Below are 19742 nucleotides of genomic sequence, written 5' to 3'. Positions count from 1 at the left end.
GAAATCATACAAAATACTTATAGGTCGGGTTTTAGATTTTGGCCGTGGTTTGCTCTCCGAGCTTGCCTTTTAGTAATTTAATAATAATAAATTTAATAATTTAGTCTGGCACACAGGACGTATACAAGGTAAAGAGGAATAGAACAAGACACTTCTACAAAACTCCCGCTGCTGCCGTTACCTAACCTGGTAACGAAAAGTTCGGGAACTAAATGGCAAGCTCGCAGAGCAAACCCCTACCAAAATTGAATACCCCTTTTCTGCTCCCCAGAAGACAATCATTCAGAGCAGTTGACTGAATGATGTTTAAAAGCACTTTTCATTCCTGCGTTATTTGGGACAAACGGGAGGTAAATGGCGCTGCTGGACATTTAAGCCGCGCCGGCTCAGAATCAGTCTTCCACGGTTGAAAGATCTTGGACTGGATGGTGAAGAGCATAGCTGTCGACCCAGACCAGAAGTTTAAAACCAGGGCTCGACTAGATGTCCTCCCGGCTCTCTCGAGCATCACCTATGCCGCCTGCCCTGGCCGCGATCCCATCCGACTTCAGTGACGTGGCGGGTGGAGCGTTCCTCTCCTAGCAACCGTCTCCCTATACCAGGGGTCGGCAACCTCGGCTCTTTTATGACTGGTGGACTTCAACTCCCAGAATTCCTGAGCCAGCCATGATGAGGAGAAATGGAGAGGTTTCCATGCTGAGTCATGCTGGCTCAGGAATTCTGGGAGTTGAAGTCCACCAGTCATAAAAGAGCCGAGGTTGCCGACCCCTGCCCTATACCAATTGGAAGTCCTCCTGTGAGAGCCGGCGCGGGTCAACGGCCCCTCCCGTCTCGGAAGGCCCTCATTGGCCATCTCCCGGCAAACCCCTTTCCCATTGGCTGCCGCTCCTTCCCTTGTCCCGCCTGGTTCCCGTCGGCTCAGGCTGACTGCAGACGTGGTCGGGATGGCGGAGAGGTGACGGCGGGGTCGCGGAGAAGCCATGGAGCGGCTCCTATGCGTCGCCTGGGTCGCGCTCTGGAGCGGCGGTTGCGCCTGGATGCGCGGGACGCAAGCCAAGACCGTCCATGGCGGCTTCTCCAGCGCCGCGGCCCGCGCTCGGGCCGGCCAGGTGGTGGCCCAGTTCCAGTTCCGAGGTAAGGGTTTGGCGGGGCAGAAGCGAAGGAAGGCGGAGTGGTCGGTGGCGGGCTGAGCCGGGACAGGCTGACTCCAGGCGCCGCCTTTGCGCTTCGGGTGGGGGGGGGATAACCCGCGTGGGGGTACCTGCTGTCCCACGCGTGTTCTTCGGGGGAAATAACGCCCCGTCGATTATCGGGGAGGGAGGGGGAAGAGCCCCTTCCTCACTGGGACCCCGGGGGGCTGTCGTGATGCGAACCCGAACACGGGCCAAAATGGGCACTTTTCGGCATCTGTAGGCGCCACCTCGTTCTCTCCGAGGACGACACGTGTCTTTGCAGGAGGCCACAATTTAGGGGCTTTTCGTCCCCTGCACACATCCCTGCAGGCTCTTCCCCTATAGGCTGCTAAGGGCTACTGGGCATCCTCACGGTCACAAAAGGAAAGTTTCCTCCGAGTTGTAAAATAGAGATGCTCAGTCATATCCAGGTCATGGTTATCCCAAAGGTGCTTTTTCAAGAAGCAACTGGACTTCCTTGTTTTGTGTTGGAAGACGTTTGGCTTCTCCTCCAAGAAGTTTTTTCAGCTCTGGATGATGGAGCAGGGAAGGATTTATATTCCTTGCAGACAGCTGGTCGTTTACACCCTTTTAGAGAGTCGTTTGGGCCACCTGGAGGTTTGTCTGGGTCCTCAGGGTCACCTGAGCTGGTGCGTATTTCCTCTGAGTTGAACTGTAGTTTCCTTGGTGACTGTGTGGAAGTGGGTCTTTATTGCCTTCCCATAAAGAGTTTACGGGTAGTCCTCAACTTACAATGTTTTGTTTAGTGATCGAAGTTAAAGAGCACTGGAAAAAGTGACTTAGGACCACTTGTCACACTTCCGACTGTTGTAGCATCCCCATGGTCACGTGATTTATATTTGGATGCTTAACAACTGCTTCATATTTATGAAGGTTGCAGTGTCCCAGGGTCATGTTACCATCTTTTGCAACCTTCTGACAAGCAACGTCAATGGGGAAGCTAGATTCACTTAACTGCTGGGTTAATAACTTAACATTTGCAGTGATTTACTTAACAAATGTGACAAGAAAAGTCGTAAAATGGGACAAAACTCACTTAACAAATTTCTCACTTACAAATAAATTCTGGGCTCAATTGTGGTAAATTGAGGACTACCTGTACTTCTGCACTAGGTTGTCCTGGTAATGTATCTCGGTTCTACCCTGGGCTCACTCTGCTTAGTTTCCTTTGGGATCAGAGTTTTTCCCTAAGGTACAGCTGGTTGCTGTGTTGCTTCCTCATTTGAAGCCTCTAAAACCTCTTTTGACTGGTCAGAGTGCTGTAAGTTCCATTTTATTTGCCCTGCTTCAGTTATCAAGCTCCGACCAGGAATTTACCAGAACTGGCAAAGGTATTCTTACCAGAGCGAAGAATTATTTTAGGTGAATTATATTTCTTCTGTTATATCTTCATAAACATTTTAGCTCTGAGAGAGGAGCACAGCAATTGGTTGATATTAAGTTTGCATGTAATGCAACAACTTAATCCAGGATTAGGGTTAGTTTTGAAAGATTGTGAGCTTTTGATCTATCTGTGAGTGCCATTGCAGTTGCAGAGAATATGATCTTTCTGCATCTCAGGGCTTCTGCTCCAGTCTTCTATTTGTATGCTGCTCAGTATTTTCTAGCAGATGGGTGACTGCTATATCATTTAGTTGTGAGCACTTTATGAATTTAATTCACTACATGAGTTCTTTTACAAGAAGGAATGCCAAATCCTCAGGCCTTGCCTACCAACTCTGACTTCCATGGACTGAATATTTTGGAAGTAACTCACACAACTGGGTTTTTTGCCTGTAAGTGCTGGAATAATGCAGCTCACTTGGTCATAAATATCTCAAGGGGGGGGCACCCAACCTTCAGCTTGCAGGACACTTTTTGGTTCTCCTGCACAATGTTGGGCCAGCCTAGTACTGCTGCTCACTGGGTTATTACAGCAGTAAGATAAGAAAGTTAAACTTTCCCAAGCAGAGAAGAAACACTTAACAAGCATTGGCCTAGAAGGCAGAAACAGCAAGCAGTTCTGAACAAGGCAGCAGTATGACAGAAACCTTCCACCCTCTTCTATCCTGATGGGGACATCCAGTAAAGGAAGGAAGAAAGGCTTGTTGGCACCCAGCATAAAGTAAAAATGTCAGCTGCCACCTTACACTTACTGTGCTTCGCTGTTATGTGGTGACTGACTGCCATGAACTGTGGGGAGTGGGGGATGACAAGGGGGATGCTTGGGGAATCGAAAGTGGAGACTGTACCTCCTTGTGATGCTGGGCCAAGGTCACCCAGCTGGAAGAAGGATGGAGCTGCATACCAAGCTGCAGCTTGGACTGACTTATGAAAACATCTAGCATGGACTTGACTGGTTACAGTTGGGTGGGGGGAGTAGAACTTGGGGATTTTGGCATGCAATTCTCAATTCTGGCTATGCAATACACTTGACCTCTAATAAAACTATACCTTCCTCAACGGGAGCCAAGGATCGTTTCTATTTAGAGGTTTAGGTTGTGGCCAGTTTGACAAAAACGAGCAGCAGCAGTAAGCAAGAGACCTAACTAATTGTGCCTTTTCTGGTAATCAGAGATTGGTCAACTTTTTTTTTTGTCACAAATTGTTTGTCTTGTAAAGTAAGTGTAAGGTAAAATTAGTGAGGGACCCTTGTCAATATTACTTCCTGGTCATTTTTCCTTAAGGAAAAAATCCTGGAAGTGAGAGTTGTTGCTTCTGTTCTACACTTGCAGACATTCCTGCTGTGATTTGATTGATTCGCTTGCTCACTAAATATATAAAGGAGAGCAGGAAGGCTATTAACCCTCGCTGACATCTCAGAAAATGAAAGCCGGAAAGCTAGTTGTTCAAGTTTATAAGAAGTACTTACAGAGCCTTATCAAATTGGTCGTGCTTGTTGATGGCATCCTTTTGGGCTGGCTGCAGGGACTGGGGCTGGGCAGCACACTTCTATGCTGGTTCAGCTCCTTTCTCCTTGGTCAGTCCCAATCATTATTGATAGGGAGTGAGAGATCCAGCCCTCCGCCACTATTTTGTGATGTGCCACAGGGCTCAATACTCTCCAGTCCTTTTCAACATCTATATGAAACCACTGGGCGAGATCATCTGTCACCACGGGAGGTATGTTCAGTATGCCAATGACACCCAACTCCGTATCTCCACTCTTGGTGATCCAAGTGATGCCGTCACTTCCCTCTCGTGGTGCCTGAAGGAAGTGGGGACCTGGATGGAGGACAACAGGCTTAGACTGCACCCTGGCAAGACCAACTGGCTTTGGGTACATAGGACTCCGGGACTCGGTCCTCTTTTACTCTGGACAGGGTGGCACTGCCCCAGAAAGATCTAGTCCGCAACTTGAGGGGACTCGCAACTCCTGCTCAAGGAGTAGGTAGGTGGCAGTCGTGGCTAAAATAGTTTTGGGGGCCCCAAGAATGGCCCCTGTAATACCACTGCTCCGGGAGCTGTATTGGTTGCTGCTCTGCTTCTGGGTGCAATTCAAGGTGTCGGTGATCATCTTTAAAGCCCTACATGGCAATGGGTCCAGGTTACTTGAGGGACCATCTCATCCACTGGGATTGGCCTGTCCCACTGGTGCCGGCAGAAAGGCATGCTGCAGGCAAGGTCAGCCCGATTATTCCAGCCAGCAGGATCCTGGAGGAGGACCTTCTCTGCTGTTGCTCCTGCCCTCTGGAACATCTTGCCCCCAAGGTGAGGTTGGCCCCAACTCTCCTATTCTTTCTTTCTTAAGGCCCTAAAGACCTGGCTCTGCCAGTTGGCCTGGGGCCCCAATTGGGCAACAGCACAATGGAGCTGATATGTAAACCGCAGATTCCACCTCCACCCATTCTGCCTCCCCCTCCCCACCCTCCCCACATGTCCTTAATCTTTGGTTTTAATTTATTTATGTTTTAATGCTGATATATTTTTATGACTTTAAGTTGCCCAGAGGAAGGAAGGGAAGGAAGGAAGGAAGGAAGGAAGGAAGACTAGACTAGTACTAATTATTTTATAGATAGCTGTTTTTTATTGCTAGTCATAAATACTGTATGTATAGGCTTGTATCTTGAAGTGCAAAAATTATTGCAGCTGTATAAGCAGCTGTATACGCTGTATATTTAACCCAGTTAAATATCTTGCTGACTTTGGCATGGTCAGGCATGGAAGGTATGGCCTGAGTTGAAAACATCCAGAAGAAGATAATAGACCTCTGTACTGTTGCCAAGAAAACAACATAGAGATGTCTGTGAAACTAGGAATTCAAATACAACTTGATTTTATCCAATTCTTAAAGGAAATATTGGGGGAGAGGTTTGTAAATTAGCCACCTAACTTTCCTGCTTAAGGTCATCTGGTGAGGTGAAAGGTAAATTGAAAAAGGTTATCCACCCCTCCCGAATTTCAAACCCTCATTTTCTTAGCATTTTAAGAATAGGACCAGGAGGTGTGGAAACCATTCCCCTTTCTAACATTAAAATCTTTTCCAACCTTCAAAACTGCCGACATTTTCTTGAAAGCCCTGAAAAATATTCTAAAATTGCCCCAAATATGGCTGGAGAGAGGGAGTTAAATGTTGGCAGCAAAACCTTTGGAATATAGGTACAGTGACCAAATGTCTTTTATTATAAAGGACCATCCTTCATTTCAGAAAACTGTCCATTATTATAACATGCATTTTGTACAGTTTTTCTTGGTTGTGCTATTCAATTTTCCTTTGTAAACCAAAGTTATTAAAAAATAAACAATTGCCATTTTTTTCTTTACGAACCTCTTTCAGGTTTGCCCCTTTTATTTATTTTTTCTGAGAAAATATGGACACCATAAGTACAATATGGGGGGGGGAGCACATATGATCGGTTTGCTCCTGGTTACCCAACTTTCTGTTAAACATACTCAAGTTCTGTCCTCCTCTGGTACATATTGCAATAGGCACGAGCTTAAGTCTTTTTCAAGACAACAGAAAACACTTGTTCCTATCATCCCTTGGGTCTTCAGAATGAAATGAAAGTTATCCCTGATTTTGAAAAGCTTTCCTTGTCATATGGTGCATATGGCAGAGGGGCAAAATTAATTCACTGGATTTTTGACACTTTTCAGCATAGACCGAGCTTTAAAAGGTGAGCATTGCAAATAATAAAGGCAATTGATGATAAAACAACAGATCGTTGACAATGGTCAGCATTAAGAGATACCTCCTATCCGCATTAAAACTGCCTTGTATGGAATGTTTCTCTCTTACTAATGTTTCTATCTGTATAACAGAATTTGACTTCTTTTTAAATATCAAGGTGATTGTGCTCTTCTGTATGTCAGAATCAACAACGTAGCAACTGCTGTTGGAAAAGAAGCAAAGCTTCATCTCTTTCAAGCTCAAGAATGGCTAAAGCTTCAAGAAAGCCAGCAGGATTACAGCTGTAAAGATAAACTGGCTAAAGCTCAACTGATAAGTGAGTCTGTGCACAGGTGTCATTAATGTATTGAGCTATTGTGTAGCCTGCTTATTACTCATTGGCTGATCATAGATTAATCCGTAGTAAAACATTTTAAAGTCAGTTAAAGTACTTTGATATTTGCACCAAAAGGCATGGAAATAGCAAGCTAAGGCACTTTGTCTTCTAGCTATACTAGTTATGGAAAGCTTTCTGCAGTCATACCTGTTCTGCTTCCTTACATATTAACTTCTGTATACATACATTTCACTTTTCATACTTCAGTTCTAGTCTTGTTTGTTTCATGGATTACATGTGTAATCCATGGTGTATCACAAGTGGACGCTCTGTATTCGATTCTAAATGTGATTTGTGCTTAGAGTGTAAGCCGCCCTGAGTCTTCGGAGAAGGGCGGGATATAAATGGGATTAAAATAAAAAAATGAAAAATCCTTTTTTTTTCATCCAGATAATACAGGTAGTCCTCGACAGTTGATCCCAAAATTTCTGTTGCTAAGAGAGATATTTGTTAAGTGAGCTTTGCCCCATTGTATGACCTTTTTTGCCACAGTTGTTAAGTGAATCATTGCAGTTGTTATATGAATCTAGTTTCCCCATTGACTTTGCTTGTCAGAAGGTCGCAAAAAGTGATCACATGGCCCCAGGACACTGCAACCGTCATAAGTACGAGTCACTTGCCAAGCATCTCAATTTTGATCACAACGATGGCTTCAATGGCTGCAAGTGTAAAAAACAGTCATAAGTCACTTTTTTCAATGCTATGATAACTTTGAATGGTCACTAAATGAACTGTTGTAAGTTGAGGACTACCTGTAGTGGATTGTTGCACCCTGCTTACCCCCATTTTTGTTTTGGAAATCCCCATAAAGTTCATCAGAGTCAAGATTCTAATTGTTGACAAAACACAGCACCTAGGTCAAGTTCATAGAAGGGAAAAGTTTCTAATCTGCTAATGCTTACAATCCAAGCAAATGTTAATATTTACTGTTCTCTTTTGGATTAAATACATGAATGTGGGAACATAATGCTGACTAGTGTAGATTAATCAGGTTCTGTTAAGTCAGGTCTAGCACTTGGTGACTTAGCATCTCAGCCTGTCTTTGCTGGCAGTCCAAAGCTCTTCCCACTAGAGCCTGGGGTAGGCAACCTTGGCTGTTTTATGACTCGTGGACTTCAACTCCCAGAATTCCTGAGCCAGCCGTGCTGAGGGGAAGGGAGAGGTTTCTAAGCTGAGCCATGCTGGCTCAGGAATTCTGGGAGTTGAAGTCCACGAGCCATTAAAGAGCCAAGGTTGCCTACCTCTGCAATAGACTTTTACCCACAACGAAGATTAGAATGCAAAAAAAAAAAAGATGCATCAGAGAGATAGGCAATTTTGAAGGTTATTCTTGGCCTTCCAGACTCCCGGAAAGTGGGAGAGGATGCAGAAGGCCGTCCCTCTGTTCCTGTGAAATCATGAGAAGGAGGGGCAAGTTTTGTCCCTTTCTGCCATTTTGGTTAGGGCAGGAAGGTTTGAGAGGTGAGCCACTCCCTTCCCCAAACAAAGAATTGTTCTCAGTCGCGTAACCGATAATCTTCCATTTTGCCTCATTTTGTTCAATGCTTATATTTGCTTCTGTTTCTAAGTTTTCTCTGACAGTCGATTGAAGGGAAAATTGTTACCCATATAGCTGACTTAGAGGCAATTTTTAAAAACCATTCAGTAATGCAATTGACTATTTTTGCATATTTTTTACAAGTGTTCATATTTAAACCTATAATTATGGTAGCATAACATAAGAAAATGGTGTCTAGTTTTTTTTAAAAAAAAAAGCATGAAAAGAGCCCTTTGTTGTTCAATTAAACAAAATGAAACTAGGAAATCGGATTACAAAGGTTAATATCAATTTTTGTGGACCACAACTATTTTATAATTAGTAAATAAAATCATCCAAAAGTTTATTTCAAAGTGGTCATAATCAGGATCATCCTTAATTGATATACTAATCAAAATAAAATGTTAATAGTAGTGTACCGCTAGTACCCACAGTTAATTTTGTACTTCCTTTCCCAAATTTCTTTTGGAATACATAAACTGGCTTTTGGTCTTTTTAGAATAAGTCACATGGAGATTTAATCATATTTTGTAACTTAATAAGCTGCTGGATACTGAGTTAGAGCTCTGGTCTTCCTGGCCCAGTATTGTTTGCACAGATGAACAACTCCTTGCATTGTAGTCTGTTGTTTTTTCTATCCTTACATTTAATAATTTAATTTAATAATTTGATTTCTATACCGCCCTTCTCCCGAAGGACTCAGGGCGGTGAACAGGGCAATACACAATAAAAATCAAATACAAAAATTAAAAAACCATTAAAAAACCATTAAACATCATGCCCATAAAATCAATACATATTAAGTTAAAAACTAATTGTAAAAACCCAACCCCATCCCATCAGACCAGGCCAGCTTGTTCGAAAAAGAATGTTTTAAGATCGCGCCGGAAGGAGCGAAGGTCGGGGGCCGTCCGGAGCTCAACCGGTAAGCGGTTCCAGAGGTCTGGCGCGCCCACAGAGAACGCTCTCCCCCTGGGGGTCACCAATCGGCATTCTTTGATCGGCGGCACCCTGAGGAGGCCCTCTCTGTGGGAGCGCAGTGGACGGAGGGAAGTTGACGCCGGTCGCAGGTGTTGCCGTAGGTAATCCGGACCCATGCCATAACTAACACCTTGAACCTCACCCGGAGAGCAACCGGTAGCCAATGCAGCTCGCGGAGCAGAGGTGTAACATGGGAGTATCGGGAAACTCCCAAGACGACTCGCGCGGCTGCATTCTGCACCAGCTGGAGTCTCCGGGTGGACCTCAAGGGCAGCCCCATGTAGAGAGCATTACAGTAGTCTAGACGAGAGGTCACGAGCGCATGAGTGACTGTGCGCAAGGCATCCCGGTCTAGATAGGGCCGCAACTGGCGCACCAGGCGAACCTGGGCAAAGGCCCCCCTAGTCACAGCTCCAATATGCTCTTCCAAAGAGAGCTGTGAGTCTAGAAGGACCCCCAAGTTGCGGGCCCTATCTACGGGGGGTAATAGCTCACCCCCCATGGCCAATGATGGAATAATCGGAATTTCCTGGGATGCCGGCACGAACAGCCACTCAGTCTTGTCAGGGTTGAGTCGAAGCCTGTTCCTCCCCATCCAGACCCGGACCGCCTCCAGGCAACGGGACATCACGACGAGGGCATCACTGGGGTGGTTTGGGGTCGAAATAAAAAGCTGGGTATCATCAGCATATTGGTGATACCCAACTCCAAAACCACGAATGATCTCACCCAACGGCTTCATATAGATGTTGAACAGGAGAGGCGAGAGAACCGATCCCTGAGGAACTCCACAAATGAGAGGTCTCAGGGTCGATCTCTGCCCCCCTGCTAACACCGACTGCGAACGTCCCAGGAGGTAAGAGGAGAACCACTGGAGAACTGTGCCTCCCACTCCTAACCCCCTGAGACGTCGCAGCAGGATACCATGGTCGATGGTATCAAAAGCCGCTGAGAGGTCTAAAAGGACTAGGACAGAGGAACAACCCCTGTCCCGAGCCTGCCAGAGATCATTCACCAGCGCGACCAATGCCGTCTCCGTGCTGTACCCGGGCCTGAAACCCGATTGGTACGGGTCTAGGTAATCAGCTTCCTCCAAGAACAAAGGGAGCTGATGCGCCACCACGCTCTCAACAACCTTTGCCAAAAAGCGAAGGTTGGAGACCGGACAATAGTTGTTTAAAATTGCTGGGTCCAAGGCAGGCTTCTTGAGGAGGGGTCTCACCACCGCCTCCTTCAAGGCGGCGGGAAAACTACCCTGACTCAAAGAAGCAGTAATCACTGCCTGGAGCCAGCCTCGTGTCCCATCCCGGGCTGCATAAGTCAGCCAGGAGGGGCACGGGTCCAACAAACACGTGGTGGAGCTCAGCTTCCCCATGATAAAGAAGGGATTCAAGGTGGATCTTTCTTCAAGGAAAGCCTCTGCTGTGGCCCTGAATCCCTGAAGTATTTTTTCCCAATTAAATAACATTTTACTATAATTGGACTATTCATTATGATTTTCATAATTAAGTGCAATTTTTTCTTCTTTGGCCTAAAGGTGGTTAAAAATGACTTAACTGGAATGACTTTTCCCCTATGGTATGTAATGAATTGCTGTGTTCTTTAAATATAGTATATTTACATTATAAACATACTCTGCGTTCTATTGGTATATACATCCTGGCATATATGGGTTTGGGGTTTTAATATTGATTTTAATTATCCATTGCATTGGGCATAATTATTTAATTTTCTTTTAACTTTTGTACCTTGTATTTTTGATATTTATTGCCCTGTACACCGCCCTGAGCTCTTCGGGAGAAGGGCGGTATATAAATCAAATAAATATAAATATAAATATAAATATTGGCACATGTACCTTCAGCAATATGAATGTCCCCCTTAGCCATAAACAAATATGAAAAACTTCTTGCTAGAAATTTGTTATCACTAAAAGCTTCTTGGAGATAATGATTTTAATTATTTTAATTATTTTTTTAAGTGAACATGAACTGCACCGAACAAAATATAACAGTATCCCAGGTCCCTTATCCAGACACATGGTATGTATTTTATGTCGACAAGTTTACCTGTGCGGAAACATATGAAGACGCTGAATCTGAGGATGTTCAATTTGAAATGGTGCTACTAAATCCAGATGCAGAACGGAATCCATTAGATCACTTCAGTGCAGGGGAATCAGGTGAGGTATTTTTCTTGACACAGAGTGGAATTTGTGGGAAATGGAATGAACATGTGACCAATTTAATGGAAGTACATTTTTGGAGAAGAAGCATTACTCCAAATTATGAAAGATTATTCATTTAATGGGACGCGGTGGCTCAGTGGGTTAGGACGCTGAGCTTGTCGATCAGAAGGTCGGCAGTTTGGCGGGTCAAATCCCGAGTGCAGCGTAGCAGAGTGAGCGCCTGTTACTCGTCCCAGCTTCTGCCAACCTAGCAGTTCGAAAGCACGTAAAAATGCAAGTAGAAAAATAGGGACCACTACGGTGGGAAGGTAACAGCGTTCCATGCGCCTTTGGCGTCTAGTCATGCCGGCCACATGACCACGGAGACGTCCTCGGACAAGCGCTGGCTCTTCGGCTTTGAAATGGAGATGAGCACCGACCCCTAGAGTCGGAAACGACTAGCACACATGTGCGGGGGGACCTTTACCTTTTACTATTCATTTAATACTAACTTTAAAATGGTTAATTGTTTTAGCCAGCCTTTAGGGATCATAAAGCTAGGTTCTTCCCTCCTCCATTTTTCTTTTAGAGATACAGACAAATCATCCAAAATATCTGTTTGACTTTTTTACTTTGGAAATAAATATAATTTTTATCCTTATATTTGCTTAAATACAGGTTTCTTTTAGCTGAGCTGAATGAATTGAGAAGTAATAGTGCAAGCTGGGATGGTCAAACGTTTAAGCCTTGGGGTTTAGTGTTTAACAGGTTTGCTATCTTCAGTAGCCTTTTAGATTCACTTCTGGAAAGATGGTTTAATACACGGGCCGTAGCCAGTTCAGAACCAGGCCGCAGAAACCATCGGCCAAGTGTGTGTGCAGGTCCCCTCACATAAATGGACGGCACTTGCACTCACACAAGAAGGACCACGAGCGGTGTGCGTTTGCAATCACACGGGCAGCTCCCCTTGCGCGAGCAGCATGTGCTCCCGTGCAAAGCTCCCTTCACACATGCACCCATCACTTGCACAGAACCATCCCCTCTTCTCCTCCCTCCCCCCCCCCCCCCCGCTCCAGGCCACCAAGCCAGAAGGTTTAATACATATTTGATTGCAAAACAGACAAACTTGCCTGCAACTTTTTAAAGCTTTTTGTCTTTTTTTTTGGCATAATGTGACTGTCTTCCCATTGCAACTTAATGAATAAAGAAAAGAATGTGAATTAGAGAAACTACAATTTTATTAGTTCAGTTTGCCTGACAAGTGTTGTCTGATGTAAGGCAAAGTTGCATTTTTATATGGGAACTCACTTTATGGATACCCACCATTTTTAAGTATTGCAGCAGTGACATCTAGTGGTAAGACAATATACCTTGCTCTTAGCTGCTGCTTTTGCAGATGATGCCGTATTTATTCTGAAAGGCAATCCTGAAGATAGTGGTCCTTCAAAGGAAGGATGATTAGGCGGTAGAAAAAGTACATAACCAAACAGATTATATTTTGAAATCCAAAGCAAAACTGAGTTTCCATGTTTTGTGTAATTTCCAATCTCTATTACAGCACGTCTCAATCTATACGCAATTTAAGCTGTGTGAACTTCCAGAACTTCCTAGCACACATGATATGGAAATCCTATCACATACCTTCATCTCAGCATTGTATCTCCTCTGGTGGTGGTCCTTTAAAGACCTATGAACCTCTCAAGATCCTTCACCAAAGCCCTTTTCTGTACTGGAACCTTGTTTCTAGAATGCTCCCTGCATCTTTTAGCCCAAGATGAAGCTGGTTATTTCCCCAGACTTTTCAGATTTCTTAAACTTGAAATCAGCTGCTGTTCTCCATTGTTACTAAGTTGTAGTCAAATGTGCTTTAATTGGAAGTTGCTCTGGGAATTGCCAGGTTTTCCACAGAAGGCATGAAAGCAAGGTTTATAAGAAACAAGGCATTCATTGTCAAAGAAATGAATGAACATTGTTTTTTCTGTTCACAGGCTTACATGAGTTCTTCTTCCTACTTGTCCTGGGTTATTTTGTTGCTGCCTGCATTTATGCTCAATCCTTGTGGCAAACAATTAAGAAAGGGGGACCTATGCATACGGTGCTCAAAGTGCTCTCTGTGGTTTTGCTCCTGCAAGCAGCTTCAGCTCTTGCAAACTATCTGCATTTTTCAAGGTAAATTAAGATCCCACTGAAGGGACTTTGGCTGAATTTCTGTAAACTGTTGCTCTCGTCTCCTGCCTTCCAGCAGCAACCTTTACTAACAAGAATTTCTAGCTTTCCCAGCTAGGTTTGCTCTAAAACCTGGACCTCAAATGATTCCTTTGAAAAATCCTAGGCTATGCTGCTTAGGCCTAAACCTTTCTGCTCTAGCATACAGAGATAAGCAAGCTAAGTTACTGTACCTGAGATACCACCACACATTGCGGAGCACATGGGTTGCTTGGGGTTCCGCTGTGGATTCCCACAGTGGTATGAAAGCCATTCAGATGTATGCGGGTAATTTGTACTTCTCAGCAAACCAGGCTTCTATCATACCAAATCTCTTTTTCCAATTTGCTGAGGGAAACGTCACTCTTTGGGGATGCTTATTCAGTGGCCTCTAATTTTAACCAATCTGGTTCCATGGAATAGTAGGACAAAGAATCAAGTTGCCGATTGTTGTTTCCTGATATTAAATCCACAGAATTGTTTTGTGGTTTGCCCATAATCTTCTTTTCTTGTGGCTGCACATTCCTACTTCAGTTTCTTTTCAGGTTCACTTCTTTAATCTTAATAGAGTTTCTCGGGTTCCTTGAAATAATGCTAATAACATTATAAACCAGGGTTGCAATACATTCCAGATTTTTTTTAATGTTTTGTTTTTTTCTTAACATGGTAAATATAAACTATGTAAATTTGCATGTAAACTAACACCTATGAATGAAGGAATAAAAAGGGAGTCTGATTAGGACAAAAGTGAGCCAAGTGTAAAAGTTTCTCAATAGCAATTACAGTGGTCAAATTATATCCCAGCATAAACAATCTTATACATCAGACATGTCAAACTCGCGATGTCACATGACGTTGCACGATGTATCGGAGCTTTTTCCCCATTGCCGCCAATGGGGTGGGCGCAGTTCCTTCATGAAGCGTCCGGCCACGCGGGCCAGCAGTTTGACACCCCTGTTATACATGCTGTTTGTAAAAAAAATAAACCTGTTCCAATCTCTGTTTCTTTTGCTATGAATTACCTTTAACACAATCTGCAAATTACATGTCTGTAGGTACATGCATGCATATGTAAGTGTGTGTGTATCCAGAAAGATTATTTGTATTTGAAGGAGAAAATGTGCTTCCGGGCATGGAGAGTGCAACAGACAGACCTACTGCCATCTTCTGAAGGCAGCTACGTCTGTCCCAGCATCGTATGCTACTTCACATCTTAGGAAAACCCTTTTTTTGGCTCATGAAGTGGCAGACTGAAGCACTTTTTATCTTGGAGTCTGAAGTGGTACACAACTCTTGATATTGTGTATGAAGCATTAGACTTTTTAACAGAACACACTTTTGAAAACAATTTTCTTTCGTTTACATTAGGTATTCCAAAAATGGAGTAGGATTGCCTTTTATGGGAAGCCTTGCAGAATGTAAGTACATCTTTTGTTTTCTATAATATATCGTGAAATATTGTTTAATGTCTTTTTAATTATTGCATGTGTTATTTGAAGTGCACTAATGTCCTTTACTTCCACATACTGCCTGGGGCTGGTAGGATCCCACCAGCCAGTACACAGGGCAGGCCTTTTTTCATTATGTCTAACAATAGATTTGATTATTCCAAAAGATGCTTAACAGCGTAATCATACACTTGTCTGCCCATACCTGAACATGCTAAATTGATTTGCTCTCAGAATAAATAGGAGATTAGACCAAATAGTTAACAACAAATTAAAATGCTCCACATTGGGCAGCATAGCTGGAAAACTGAGTGCTTGGGCAGCGTGTTATCATTTATTTGCATCATTTGGTGAGCCCTCGGCTTCTCAAAAATATTGTTAACCACTAAAAGATTACTTGTTCTGGTGCGAAGGTTGAAAGTGGCTTTGCCACATTTTTGTGGAAGTGAATGAAAGTAAAGACCATTCCTAATGAGGCCAAAATTGATTTCAATATAGCAAGAGGGAGTGTGAATGGTAAGCATTCAGCTGTTCACCCACAGGAATGGCTTGCACTGCAGGACTTGTATGAAGGGCAGAGGCTTCCCTAGAAACATTTTGCAGAACAGGCCCAGCACAAGGGCTTTCTATGTGCCGGGTATCCCTATTGCCATCATTAATGATTTAACACTCTAATTTTTCTTGACCTTCTCCTTAGTGTGCGACATAATCTCTCAGGTGCAGATGTTGTACCTGCTACTGAGTCTTTGCATGGGATGGGCAATTGGTAGAATGAAAAAATCTCAGAGCAGACCTCTCCAGTGGGATTCCAGTCCAGCATCCACTGCCATTGCTACAACAGCTGTCGTGACACAGGTCTGTGGTGGTTTTTCGTCTTTACTGCAGAAGGGATTGGCGGCTAATAATTCTAGAACATTAATAAGACAGTGTTGAAAATGATGTCACCTGAATAGAGAATGGCCTAATGGTTATTTGGGAAGATTGTTAATGAAAGGCAAGCTGGACAGGTTCTGAAGCTGATTTTAGCATCGTTGGAAGATGCTGCAATAGCCATAGCCTCCAAAAGAGAGGCAGGTGGGTGTAATGTACCAGGATAGAAATTGGGAAACCCGAGTTCTAGTCCTGTCTCAGGCACAAAAAGCCGAAGGTATTTATGGTGACCTTGAGCCAATCCCTCTTTCTCAGCCCTAGGAGGAAGAAGGAATGGGCACCACTTCTGAAATCTTGACACAACTACAGGGAATTTGCTCTAGGGGTAAAAAATGACTCCAGGTCCCCTTCTTCAAAAGTAGCCTCCCTAAAAGGATTAGTCCAGAATATTTTGTTATGCATTTTCTAAATCTGTAATTTTTTTAATTTAGTAATTATTTTCAAGTTTCACTTTTTTTGAATCTGATATGGTCATTACTAATAATGTGGATCCATTATGCTTGTATTTTCTGAACAAAGTTTTCTTTAGGCATCATTTTTATTCTTGGTATATGGCTTGTTCTTCTGCAGAGCATTCTGCTTATTTGGGAGCAGCTTGAGGATACCAATCACCATAGTTACCATTCACACCAAAGTTTAGCCGGTGCCCTTCTCCTTGGCTTAAGAATTTGTCTAGCTGTGTTGTTAGGATGTGGACTTTACCAGATTATCCGAATTGAGAGGAGTACTCTAAAAAGAGAATTCTATATTACTTTCACAAAGGTACGTGTGTTACATGAAAACCTGATGTATTCTTCTAAAACTCAAATACTTTGGCCACCTAATGGAAGGAGTCACTGGAGAAGAGCCTAATGCTGGGAAAGATTGAGGGCAATAGAAGAAGGGGACGACAGAGAATGAGGTGGCTGGATGGAGTCACTGAAGCAGTAGGCGTGAGCTTAAATGGACTCCAGAAGATGGTAGAGGACAGGAAGGCCTGGAGGAATGTTGTCCATAGGCTCACGATGGGTCGGACACGACTTCGCAACTAACAACAACAACAATTCTTCTAAAAACCCCATTGAAACTCTCTTCGAGAAAATATGAAGGAATTAAATTTATTCAGAAGTAATGAGCCTACTGTGTATGTGTAAATAAAAGTTCTGAATTGCTCAGGAAAGTTTTTTTTAAAGGTATACTTCCATTAGTGTCCTTATCTCTTTCTGTTTTTTGATATAGAATAGTTCTTGGGGAAAAAAAGAGTTTTGACGATGGGAAAGTGTCTCACTGGAACTTCATAAACCATTAATGCTGCCAGGTATCCTTAGCTGATACTCGCTGTGTCTTCTCTCTTTCAGGGATGTATTCTATGGTTTTTATGTCACCCAACTCTTGTGACTATTTCTCTGATGTTTAGAGATTACCAGCGAGAGAAGGTTGGTGTATGCAACATATTAAGGGTGCTTTTCAGAACTGAGAATCGCTGACATGATGCGTGTCATGATGTGTAAAGCCCACACTTTTAAATTTAGTTTTTTGTCTGTGTGTGTGTGTGTTTTGGCCAGGACTTAACTTGCATAGTTGCCCTAAAATCCTTGTTCTTGCTGCGTGCATTTCACTAAGCTGGCCTTAAGAGCAAGTTAGGATTGCAGTCTGACTATTCCCCTTGCGTTTAGTTAAGCCAAATACAGGGTTGTCCTGAGAAAAGTGATTGTTTGAGTTAGCCATAAAAAGAAGGACAAATCATGCAGCAAAGAAGCTCAAAATGGCTTCCTGGCAGGTCTTTTGTGGCCTGCTGAGTTCTCTTCTCCCCCCCCCCACCCGCCACGACTCCAGTGGGTGGAGAAAACAAGGGCTTGTTTTTGCATATTTGGATTTTGGATTTGGAACGCTTTGAATGGAAAAATAGATGATCAAAGGCACTTGAGTCACTCTGTAAAACTCCTCAGCTGCCTCCCCAAAAAGAGGCTGGACATGCCTATTTTTGAAATTCACCCTCAACCCTCCTTGTAAAGCCTGGCTCAGTCCAGTGGAAATTGCTACAGATTTTGCATATACTAGAGCAGAATCTGGGGCAATTTACATAATTTGGGTGATGACATCCTCAATTAAACAAGGTAAATGACACTTTGCTCGTGATGGTGCGCTCTTTGATTTTCCATGCCTTTGGGAATACCAGATCTCCATCCCTGCAATTAATTACTTAAAACACAATTTCATCGTACCTCCCATTCTCCTCCCTCCATCTCCCAGTGAAACTTTTTGTGGTCTAGAGAGCACATTTGCAAGGTGACTATGTTTAAAGAGATCTTGCACCCCTGTCTGCAGCTAAGAAATTTCACACAAATTGTATGTTCATTGTACAAAGCACATTCTGTCTCACTCACTTTTCATTATTGTTTCCTCTTAGATTATTACCATGGGTGTCATTCTCTGCCAGCTGTTTTCCATGGTCCTTCTGTACCGGCTCTTTGTTTCCCATAGTCTTTACTGGGAAGTGTCCTCTCTCTCTTCAGTGACGTTGCCGCTAACAGTGGCATCTGGACATAAAAGTCGGCATCACTTCTGAGATCCCTTTGGAGATGTCTTGGCAACGGTGCAATAAAGATTTGGAAATGGAGCAGCTATTTTCAGCAGTAAACTCAGCTCAAGAAGAGCTAAATAAGTAAAAGACAGCATTTTGCTCTCACTGGATCACAACAAATGCAGAAGTGATTGGAATTTATCAAAAATAGTGATGAGCAAACATCTTTTTTTTCTTGCTATTTGGATAAAGACCATGTGATTTTTTTTAGCCACGTTTTCACTCCAAATCTGCCTCATCTACATTAAAGTTCAAATTTCGATAATGATGAATTTAAGCTAATTGGACGGAACAATTTGCCTGTTCAAATAATACATATCTTGTTTAAGGTGGCTTTAAAACAAAATATGCAGAAATTAATAGGACTTAAATTGTAATAGGTCCATAAAAACAGTGTATAATGTTTACAGTGAACAATAGTTCTCATTATCACTTTCTTGCCTTGAGGCTTGGATGTAGTTCAGTTTTTAGCTTGATTGCCAGTTGTATTTTAATTCTGTGTTTGACATTTTACAAGAGCAGAAGGGAGATTAACTAACTCTTTAAGTTTACAAAAAAAACAACCACCACCATAGCAGCATGGTGGTAAAAGGAGCAGGTTTGTGTCTGCTAAACTGAGGAGAAAAAAAAATTAAATGTGTGATACGGTACTACAGTTTTAATCCTGAGAGAATTTGGTGAGGATTCAGCCATAATTAAGCCATAGCTGCAGATTAAATTAATAGAAGCATTTCAAATGTTAGTTTCAGTAATCAACTACCCATGAATTCCTGCCCAAGGATACTTAATCAGGATTAAATTTTCTCTGAATAATTGAAAAACAAAATACTCATTGGATTTGCTGTAATTCATGTTGGCATTTATATTCTAAGCGGTTGCCATTTTCCAGCCATTGTATCAGAGCAACACTTGTCAGTGATGCATTTAGGCTGTTGCAGTAAGTGCAGACTTTAATTGAAGTGCCTATTTCTTGCTCCAGATTAAAATCCTATGACCTGTATCTCCTGTACAATATGAAGGTTCCTGTTAAGTAACCGGTTTATTTATTTCAAGGCTAATGCTTTTTTTCCAAAACATGCTTGTAATTGTGGCCTACAAGAAACTTTAAGCCCCCTTTTTAAAAATATATTTCTGTTTGTTCCTCTTTGAGCTGCCACATTTCCTGTCTTTGGGGAAAAGGATAGCCCTTTCTGGTGGGTTCAATTGCCAGAAGAAAAGGGGGACATAAGAAA

The 19742-nt window shown here is 43.0% G+C and overlaps 1 protein-coding gene across 2 annotated transcripts; it reads left to right on the top strand.

Annotated features, from left to right (window-relative positions):
- Positions 1 to 917: 917 nt before the first annotated feature.
- On the top strand, positions 918 to 19510 carry GPR180 (G protein-coupled receptor 180). Of its 2 annotated transcripts, none has more exons than XM_083361706.1 (9): positions 918 to 1134; positions 6486 to 6619; positions 11179 to 11379; positions 13353 to 13533; positions 14938 to 14987; positions 15715 to 15872; positions 16518 to 16709; positions 17285 to 17362; positions 18337 to 19510. In XM_083361706.1, the coding sequence occupies exons 1-9, from the start codon at positions 995 to 997 to the stop codon at positions 18493 to 18495; spliced, it is 1293 nt and encodes a 430-aa protein (XP_083217832.1). In that variant the 5' UTR covers positions 918 to 994; the 3' UTR covers positions 18496 to 19510. The 2 variants fall into 2 exon arrangements, with proteins under 2 accessions (XP_083217832.1, XP_083217831.1); XM_083361705.1 differs by having other exon boundaries at positions 6461 to 6619.
- The last annotated feature ends 232 nt before the right edge of the window (positions 19511 to 19742 follow it).

Source organism: Vipera ursinii (genome assembly GCF_947247035.1).
Source record: "Vipera ursinii genome assembly, chromosome: 4".
In the NCBI taxonomy this organism is placed as follows: Eukaryota; Metazoa; Chordata; class Lepidosauria; order Squamata; family Viperidae; genus Vipera; species Vipera ursinii.
Note: the sequence above shows the minus strand (reverse complement) of the source record. Positions and strands in the feature narration are given on the sequence as shown.